Source organism: Mus caroli, chromosome 8, assembly GCF_900094665.2.
Source record: "Mus caroli chromosome 8, CAROLI_EIJ_v1.1, whole genome shotgun sequence".
Classification (NCBI taxonomy): Eukaryota; Metazoa; Chordata; class Mammalia; order Rodentia; family Muridae; genus Mus; species Mus caroli.
This window is the reverse complement of record NC_034577.1, coordinates 53,635,795-53,645,811: the sequence shown is the minus strand read 5'-3', so window position 1 is coordinate 53,645,811 and position 10,017 is coordinate 53,635,795. Positions and strand designations below refer to the sequence as shown.

At 37.8% G+C, this 10,017-nt stretch overlaps 1 protein-coding gene across 10 annotated transcripts in view; it reads right to left on the bottom strand.

Moving 5' to 3' along the window:
• Nucleotides 1–10,017, bottom strand: part of Nek1 (NIMA related kinase 1) — a 134,614-nt gene that overhangs the window by 37,035 nt on the left and 87,562 nt on the right. For all 10 annotated transcript variants that reach the window (XM_029480465.1, XM_021169624.2, XM_029480470.1 and 7 more), the window contains 3 exons: nt 6,338–6,466; nt 3,389–3,454; nt 3,087–3,315 (listed from right to left, as the gene is read on the bottom strand). In XM_029480465.1, the coding sequence (XP_029336325.1) occupies nt 3,087–3,315; nt 3,389–3,454; nt 6,338–6,466 (424 nt within the window). The remainder of the gene's footprint in view (nt 1–3,086; nt 3,316–3,388; nt 3,455–6,337; nt 6,467–10,017) is intronic.

Genomic DNA, 10,017 nt, shown 5'->3' with positions numbered 1-10,017 from the left:
CCAGCTCATGATGGGTAATTCAGGTCGCATAGTAACTTGGTGTCCTATTGTCAAACGTTCAGTTTCCACTAAGGCCCAATAGCAGGCCAAGAGCTGTTTTTCAAAGGGAGAATAGTTGTCTGCAGATGATGGTAGAGCTTTGCTCCAAAATCCCAAAGGTCTTTTCTGTGATTCACCTACAGGGACCTGCCAGAGGCTCCAAACAAGAATAGAAGGGGTTACTGAAATAATTGATGCTGGTTAGCTGGAACTAACAAATTAGCAGTGATTGTACTGGTTTTGAAGGCATGAAGGGGTCATGGAGAGCATCTGAGGCTTGGCACTGTGGAAGGCCAGGAAAAGCCACTTGGTGAAGGTACAGCCTCAGTTGCAGCTGACAGCCCAGCACTGAAGGGGTCATGATGCAAAGTTGAGGCTTGGTATCATGAAGAGAGCCTATAAGAGGCTATTGGTGAAGCCTAGCTGCATTGGAGATGCCAGTACCATGGGATGACCACCAAGAACAGAAGTAGCAGATCAACCTGAGCTTAGAGTGGTACAGACAGCAGAGCTGGAGAAGTGACCCAAGCCCTTTGGAGGAGCCCAGAAGATCATGTGTGGGTCCCAGACATTGAAACAAGAAACTGTAAAGTTAAAATTACCTTAGAGACCCCAAGATGTTAGATTTGGAAAGCAGTGAAATATTTTAAGTGGGGCTTATAGTCCATCCTAATAGGAATATGGAAGACATTGGTGCTGATGGTGATTTGAACTCTGGGGGCCTAGCTAAAGTGGTTTCAGAGGAAAAGAATTTGAGTATGCTGCCTAGAGACCATTCGTCTGTAATTTTAGTGAAGAATGTGGTTGCTTTTTAACCCTTGGCTGAAGAGTATGTCTAAAGCTAAGGTAAAGAGATTTAGATTAATTGCATTGAAAAAGAAGTTCAAAAAAATCCTAGTTTAGACTTTGTCCCATGATTCACTCTTATGAGCATCAAGCATAGAAAAGTAAGAAAAGAAAAATACAAAATGTATGGTTCAAAGAGTAAAGGGGCCACTCAAATATACCTCTCCTCCCACCTCATTTCATGTCCTTAAAACAAAACAAAACCCCCCAAAAACCTACTGAGTCAAATTTGTGCTATCCACACACTCCTGGGAACATGACCATTCAGTGGAGGATGACAGAGATAACAGGTTTTAAAAACCTCCAACTCTTCCCTCCCCCAGAAGCCACAAACTCTCTATAGTTAGGGATAGAAACCCAAGACTGCTTTCCTTTTCATGATAGAATGTTGACTGGCTTGTTCTCCTACAGACAACCACAGCACTATGAATTTATGAGTGCAGTGCTCCTGCCACGCCCAGAAGATGCTGTTATGATCCAGTCATCCTCAACCTCAGGTCTTACAATCTTTCCAGCCCTCTTCCATGACAGTTCCTGCATGCCTGTGTGCTCTCTCTAGCCATCTCTCCTTCGCCATGTGTCATAGTGTGTGTGTGTGTGTGTGTGTGTGTGTGAGAGAGAGAGAGAGAGAGAGAGAGAGAGAGAGAGAGAGAGAGAGAGTCTTATAGATAGATATTCCACTTATGGCTAAGCACTTCAGTTCCATTTATTCTCTGCACTTTGAACAGTTGTGAGTGTCTACATTAACCACCAGGAAGACCAAATTTTAAAGTCTCCCTTCCATGCTAATAAGTCTGTAATATTTGTTGAAGTCAGCAGAAACTCTTTATGATAAGGATCCATAGATCCCTCCCAAGGCTCCTTGTTTAATTTTCTTGTCATAAAATTTGAGTTTTAGCCATTCATGTTGAATTATATCAAGTTTCCTAAGCTTCACAAGGTCTGGGAGCTAGGGATAGTGGTACACACCTGTCATTCCAGCACTTGGAGGACAGGCAGGACAATCACGAGCTCAAAGACAGGAATACGTAGTTAGACGTGGTGAGATAAAATCTCCTACCCCTGAGTTCTGCTTACTCTCTGCCTAAACCCTTGGCTAGGCTTTGGCTTAGCTAACTACTACTTTCACCAAGTGCTTAAAGAAACCACTTGCTTGACTTCCAAAGACTCATTTCTGCCACTGTAAGTATTCTCAGAGTAGCCCATTGTTATTAGTGTGTTATTTATCAACAACAATTTCCTTTTGCTTGCACCCTTTCTATTCCTATCCTACCCTCCTTAAGAGGGACTATCCTTAGCTATCATCATGTTTCTACAACTTATAAGTAGTTGGAATAGAGCGTAAAGAATTATTGGGCTTCTGTACAACTGAAAAGAATTTGACAAAAATAGTTATTGAAATCAGTTAAAACAAGTGTTCTTCATAGTCACACTTGTTTATTTAGATTGTGAACTCAAGAGACCATATGTGTCTGTTTTTTGTTTTTTTGTTTAATGTATTTCCAGTGCCTAGAATAATGTAAGAATAAGAACACAGTTGGGTGCTTGGGAATTCTTGCTACATAAATCACAAAACTCCTCCTAAATGTCTAAGAGGACTTTCAGAGCTTTTATTGCTCATTTTTATTAGACATTACTGCTAGAGTTGGGCAAAGTGGAATGTACTCAGCATTCAGAGGCAGAGGCAAGAGGATTATAAGTTCAAGTCTAGCCTGGTATACATTTTAGTATATCTCATAAAATGAAGAGCTGGGGAGCTGGGCAATATGTGCCTGTAATTTAAGCACTTGGAAGACAGAGAAAAGAAGACTGTGAGTTCAAAGACAGTCCTAGACACATAGTGAGACATCTTGTCTCCCCACTAAGCACCCCCTTCACTCCAATAAGAACAAAAAACCAGTAACAATTTAACATGGTATAAAGGGTTCAAACAAATTTAAATACATTTAAATTTAGTTTAAATTTAATTTAGTTCCCTCTTCTCTGATTATACTCATATAAAAAATCTTTGCCACTGCAAAGACCAAACTTTCTTTTAATGTTCTTTATATTTTACTAGAAGATACTTCATGCCCATCCTCATGGGATGCCCAGAATTCTACCTCTTTCAAGCCATCTATATGTTGATTTCTTTGGATGGCCAGGATATGAGTTTATGTGAGTGATAAACCAAGCCATGACATTAACATACTCATACATACTTTCCGTTGCAGAGAAGGATGTATCCAGTGTCACTGCATCCAGAGGAATGACAAGCTGACCTCCCATCTCCCACTTCTTGCGATCAGATGAAATGGCATTTTCTGCCTCATACTCTCTCTCATCTTTTTGACCAACGGTCTCACAAGAACCTGAGTGATGCTGCTTCTCCTTTTCATCCTCTTGAGCTTTAAGATTCTCATTTAGCCTACGCAGGATTTCTCGCTTACTCTGAAACAGTTACACTTCAGTAAGCATATTATTAAATCAAATGCCTGACACAAGTTTTGAAAACTGTACTTACTGAAATAGCACTGCTACTCTTTTCCATTTCTTCTGAAGTTTCCTGGGTATCAGTTAAACTTCCCTCCTTTAAACACAAGATGGTTAAAGAGTGAGAGATAAAACCATTTAAAGCTTTATGGTAAAACAGTAGATATTTTTGTTTCTTTCAACTTTTCATTTAACTGACCCCTGTGAACTTTTCTCATTCCTGTAAAATGTTAACATAACTTCTTTCATTATCAGTAATAATAAGCGTTTAAAGATTATCAATCAGTTAATAAGATTAATAAGGGTCAATTCTCAATTATGTGTCACATTTGTGGATTACAGCTAACAATTATCTCTTTGTCCTCTTCAGCATCTAATTTCTGGTAATTTAAAGTCAACAAAAGATGTGAACAGAGGGCTGGAGAGATGGCTCAGTGGTTAAGAGCACTGACTGTTCTTCTAGATGCCCTGAGTTCTATCCCCAGCAACCACATGGTGGCTCACAACCATCTGTAACAAGCATTCAATGCCCTCTTCTGGTGTGTCTGAAGACAGTAACACTGTGCATACATATAGGAAATAAATAAATAAATAAACAAACAAATCTTTAAAAAAAAAAGATGTGAAAAGAAAATCCATACACTTTGTTTACTAGAGCTAGAAAAAGGGTCTCTATTTTTGCACTTATTTTGTTTCTTAAAAAAACAAAACAAAACAAAAATAAAAAATAACCAAAATACAAACAGTTTCCGGGGCTAGAGAGGAAGCCCAGTAAAGAACACTGGCTGCCTTTGCCGAGGAACCAGGTATAATTTCCCAGTACCCACAACTATCTGTAATGCCAGTTCTAAAAGATCTAACACCCCTTCTGGCCTCTGCGGGCATCAGGCATGCATGTTGTGCACAGAGATACATACAGGCAAAACACCAATACATATAAAATAAATATACCTTAAGAAGAAATGATTCTGGGGACTGAAGTTGTCTCATGCAAGTGTTCTACTATCAGAGCTAAATTCTCAGTCCCAAGGAATCTTTTGGTAGATAAAAGTAATTCAGGATAACCTGTGTTATTCGGAAACCATCTTTATGTTATACACATACACACACACACACCAAAGCCAGAGGATTAGACATAATTGACAACTTGTTTTTTTTCTCTCTAAGGAAAGAGGTTAGAAAGAATCAAGAATAGACTCTTACTTATCTGTGTCATTAGTAATGTAAATCTTACTTCTGATTAGCACAATGAAGACATTCTAAACAACTTAATATTTAAAAATATATGAAAAGGAAAAGATTAGTTGTTATGAAGGCTGTGACTCAGTGTGACTAAATAATCTTCAAAGTTTTAAGTAAGCAGTTTCTAAAAATATCACATAGTAATAAAAGCCATTTAGTCACATGGATTATCTCAAATTTTATAGTATTTAGAAAACATAAGAGAACAGTGGTCAGATGAAAGTTATACACATAAACAAGACAAGGAGGATTTTACCCAGGAAAGCAGTCAGAGAGATGAACAGCTACTTGAGATGTGAGACTGGGTACCAGGAAGGAAATCACACAATGGTATCTAAAGTTGCTGTGAACAATGCGGCACATGCAAAGTTATTATCAGAAAGAGACAACACCTACTGGGACAACAAAGATTCTTATATGAAGCACTGAAGAGTGAGCAGGAAAAAGCTTAATACTCTGCACAAAGCTCTAAGAAATCTTTGAAGTAATCAATAACCTCTGCAGCATGAAAAAGACCGAATGAATCTCATGTAATCCAAGTTACAGGCAGTAGCTAGGAAAGGAAACAGAGGTTGCTGACTTGTTGGGCTCAGTAGATGGCTTTCAGAACCATGAAGGCCAAGCAGGCACTCCAAGCTCTGAGCCATTTATCCCAGTCCCAAATAGTCTTCACATTTCAGATACTTACAAGTTTAAACTTACACTTATTCACATTTGTTTGTTTGTTATCTGTATGGTATACAGAGGCTCAGAAGTAGAAGGTGAAAAAATAAATTAAATGTAATTACAGTGAACATCATTTACCTTGTTACAAAATTTCAAATAGTTGGGACTTTGTTCCTAGAGTTACTTGAAGTGCTAAAGAGATATAATTCTTAAAAAATTGCTAATCATAAAGTTTAGGGTATAAAACTGTTTGCCACATTGTTTTCAGTATTGCTTTTAATTGATCTTTACTGTAATTATTCAGCACAGGCACAAACATGAGTGGCTGCTTGCTGCTGCTGCAACTGCATGCACATGGACGTCAGAAGAAAACTTGTAGGAGTCATTCTCTTTACCATGTGCATCAATCTCAGATTGTCAGGCATTGTGACAAGCAAATTTCTCCACTGAGCCATCTTACCAGTCTGATAGTAAACTGCTTTAAAGTGGAAGTCATTTTAACCTATGTCCCCCACTCCTAAACACCGCAGCTGTGAGACACTCATTCTAAGAACTCTCCACTACGTTGCCAAAACCCACAGGTGCTCATTCTCATATTTAAAACGAGTAATGCCTATATCCTATGTATATCCTTCATATAACAGGAATTTCTAGATTAGTTACAAGATATAACAGAACGGCATAACTGTATAACTATAGCATTATGTACCATTTACATAGTTATATGGTTTAACAACAAGAAATATCACTCAGTACTATAGATGCCATCATTACAGACAGGCCTGTGTGATCCACAGCAGTAACAAGACTTTGTTTCTCAAACACTTTAGGTCTGAAATTGATTGACTATGTATATTGGGAATCCTTAGAAACAGAGTCCTCAATGTAAATTTATCCATGACAGAGTCCTAGATAAAGCCTACTGGCAAGTCACTTCAAAAAATGTTCAAAAAATTCAAGAAGATAGATTCTCTACAAAAAACAAGGAGGCATTTGGAATTAAAGTCAATTCACTAAATTTATTTAAAATAATCTCCAGTCTTTGAGGAGTTCTAAATTTTATGAAACTTACCAGGCCCACTTCTTTCAAAGCTGAAGTCACAGAAATAACAGGTTTCACCTGCTGCTTTGATGGAGAACCACCTGTTTCAAGAAGTTCCAAAGGCAGAGGAACATCTGAGCTTTTTACCCTCGCCACCAACTACAGGAGACAGAATACACAGTTAGATGTGCTGGACTTCATATTTTCATGGAGAAATAGAAGAGGCATAGTACATGTACTTTTATGCATAGTACAGATCTGTCTCATTCCTTAATTAGTTGTTGTTAAACACTATGATACAGCTGCTGGCGAAACAGTGAACACAAAATCTTCCAACCTCATAGGTAAATACAGTCCTAAATAAAACTGGTTACCACTGTTCAACAGTGTCTCATAAAATGATCCCCCAAAGTCTTCTAGAAAAAAAATGTACTAATAAGCTGGAAGTGCATTATATTCCTATCTGCACCAAACACCATGTAGATAATGAATACTGAGAATCAGTAAGCTCGATGTTCTCTCCTAAAGGACTGCAGACTGTAATGGAAAGCAGGAAAGAAGCAAAGCTCTATGTTACCGAGAGACGCTAATGGTCTGGAGTAGACTGAAACAACAAAGATGAGCGAGAACTGACTGTGCAGGTCAGAAGAGGTGATGAAGACAGTAGCCTCCCTGGCACCCTGCCCCCTGGCACTCCCCCAGCAGCCCTCAAAGTCAAACTCAGGAACTTCTACAGCCAAAGCTTCAAACTCCAACTCACTAGCATTGTAATTTTCATTATTTCTTGGCCTAAGACTCATATTTTTTTTCTGTAACAAAAGAGCACTGTCCCCATTTTCTCTTTGCTGAAGAGATCAAATGAAATAAGTAGTGTGAAGCACACAGCAAGTATTGATTTAACCTCTATCAAATAAGATCAGCTGGCTTAAGCACCAAAAGCCTAGACTGAGCTTACTGACGAATCAGCTTGCAGGAACCATGCTTCTGATCTCTAGAATGCACAATAAAAGCAAAGTCATGTGTGCAAAATCAGTTTAAAGTTTCAGTAGTGCATTCAGGGTCTTAGAACAGAAGTTCACAAGAGACAGTGAGCCACAAGTCAAAATGCTTTACCTTATTAATTCAAACAAAACTCAAGATTCAAAAAGATTAAAAAGTAATAGAGTTGTATGAATAATTAAATAGAAGTTATAAAATGTGTTGAAATAATTTCATCAAGGTAAGTATGCCATTAAATGGCCTTCGCAACTTTACGGTTCATTTAATTCATGATTTTAAAGATTATCTTAAAAGTCATTTTTGAAATTATTGGGCAGGTAACCTAAAACATAGGGGCAAAGAGGAAATCCTGAAAAAAAAATACCCATATGCAAATTCCTCATTGAGTTATACTTCATTTAACCATAATTATTTTTATGTATGTATGGATACCAAAGATGGGTGTTATGTGTCTTCTTCAAATACTCTCCACGCTTTTTAGTAGGTGCGATGTCTCAGTAAACCTGAAGCTTGCAGATTGACTAGATGGACTGATGAGTGAATCTCAAGGACCTTCCTGTCTCAGCCTCCCCAGCCCTGTAATTACAGGTGGGCACTGCCTTGCCAGCTTTTATGTCAGTGCTGTGGATCTGAACTCAGGCTTGTACTAGCAGGAACGTTGCCCCTATGACATCTCTCTATCTGCTTGTATACATACTTGTTAAAAAGTTCTTTCTGGGGGTGTGGGGGGGGGTGGGCAGAGTTCAACAGTAGAATAGCTGTCTAATCTAAGGATGGACTTGATACACAGAACCTTAAAAAGTTAAGGTTTTTTTTTTTAATTCACATAATTCTTAAATTCCTAAACTACTATATAAATATTAGTGCAGCTCTCTGAAAATGTACGCATGTAATCTCATGTGCCATAGGGAGGGCTTATGACAGAGCTCAGCTGTGTCTAGAATTTGTCTAACACAAAGCACTGGGTTCCAGTCCCAGTACTTCATAAACCTGGCTTGGTGGTAAATGCCTCAAAGTCCAGCACTCATAGATGGAGGAAAGAAGATGCAAAAGTCAAGGTCATCCTTAGCTACACAGTAAGTTTAACGTCAGCCTGGGCTATGAGACCCTGTCTCCAAAACAAAACCAAATCTCATGTAATATATAGCTTTGTTTTTGAGTGTGAAAATTCTTTAACTTCGTCTTAATATTTTCAAGGAAGCTATAAAGCATAAATAATTAGTATTAGTATTTCTATATTAAACTAAACCTTAAGAGAAACCTATAGTAGCAGACAAACATCTAAGTTATGACTGATGAGCTAAACAGGGTCTGACACCAGAGAATCAGATTCAGTACAAGCTGTGATTATGTGAAAATGAAAGAGCTCAAGGTAAGTCATTCTTAAATCAAAATATTGACACACTACTTTGATCACTGTGTGTATTCTATACCAATATCACGCAGTTTCTATCATTATTGCTCTGTAGTGTAGCTTGAACTCAGGGATGCTGATACTTCCAGGGGTTCTTTTTTTTGCTCAAGATTGTTTTAGCTATCCTGGTTTCTTTGTTTTTTCATATGAAGTTGAGATTTGCTGTCAAGGTCTGTAAACAACTGTGTTAGAATTTTAATGGGAATTGCACTGAATCTGTAGACTGCTTTTGTAAGATGCCCATTTTCATTATGTTAATCCAACTGATCCATGAGCACAGAGATCTTTTCCATCTTCTGGTATCTTCCTCAATTTCTTCAGCAACTTGAAGTCTTGTCATACAGGTCTTTCACTCGCTTGGGTAGAGTCACACTAGGATATTTATATTACTCATGACTATTGTAAAGGGTGTTGTTTCTCTAACTTCTTGCTTGGCCTATTTATCATTTGTATTAAGGAGGGCTACTGTTTTCTTTGAGTTAATCTGTATTTAGCCACTTTGGTGAGGGTGTATTATCAGCTGGAGGAGTTCTGTGATAATCTTTGGAGTTGTTTAGGTATACTACATATCATCCGCAAATAACAATACTTTGACTTCTTCCTTTCCAATTGTATCCCCTTGATCTCCTTTAGTTGCCTTATTACTCTAGCTAGAACTTCAAATACTATATTGAGTAGAGAGGGAGAGTGGACAGCTTTGTGTGGTTTTAGTTCAAGTTTCTCTCAACTTAATTTGAGGCTAGCTATTGGCTTGCTGTATATTATTTTTATTATACTTAGGTATGCTTGTATACCTGATCTAACACTTTTTAACATGAAGGGGTGTTGGATTTTGTCAAAGGCTTTTTCAGCCTCTAATGAGATGATCATGTGATATTTTTCTTCCTGTTTCTTTATATGGTATATAACATTGATGGATTTTTGTATATTGAACCATCCCCGAATCTCTGGAATGCCTACCTGATCATGGTGCATGATGTTTTTGATGTGTTCTTGGATTTGATTTGCGAATATTTTTGCATCAATGCTCGTAAGAGAAGTCTGTCTGAAATTCATTTTCTTTGTTGCATCTTTGTGTGGTGTAGGTTTCAGGTCAATTGTGGCTTCAGAGCATGAGTTTGGCAGTGTTCCTTCTGTTTCTATCTTGTGTAATAGTTTGAGGGGTACTGGCATTAGCTCTTTGTTGAAAGAATAGAATTCTGAACTAAAAACCACCTGGCCTTGGGCTTTTTTTTCTTCTTTTTTCTTTTTATGGTTGAAAGACTTTTTTTTTTTTTTTTTTTTTTTTTTTTTTTTT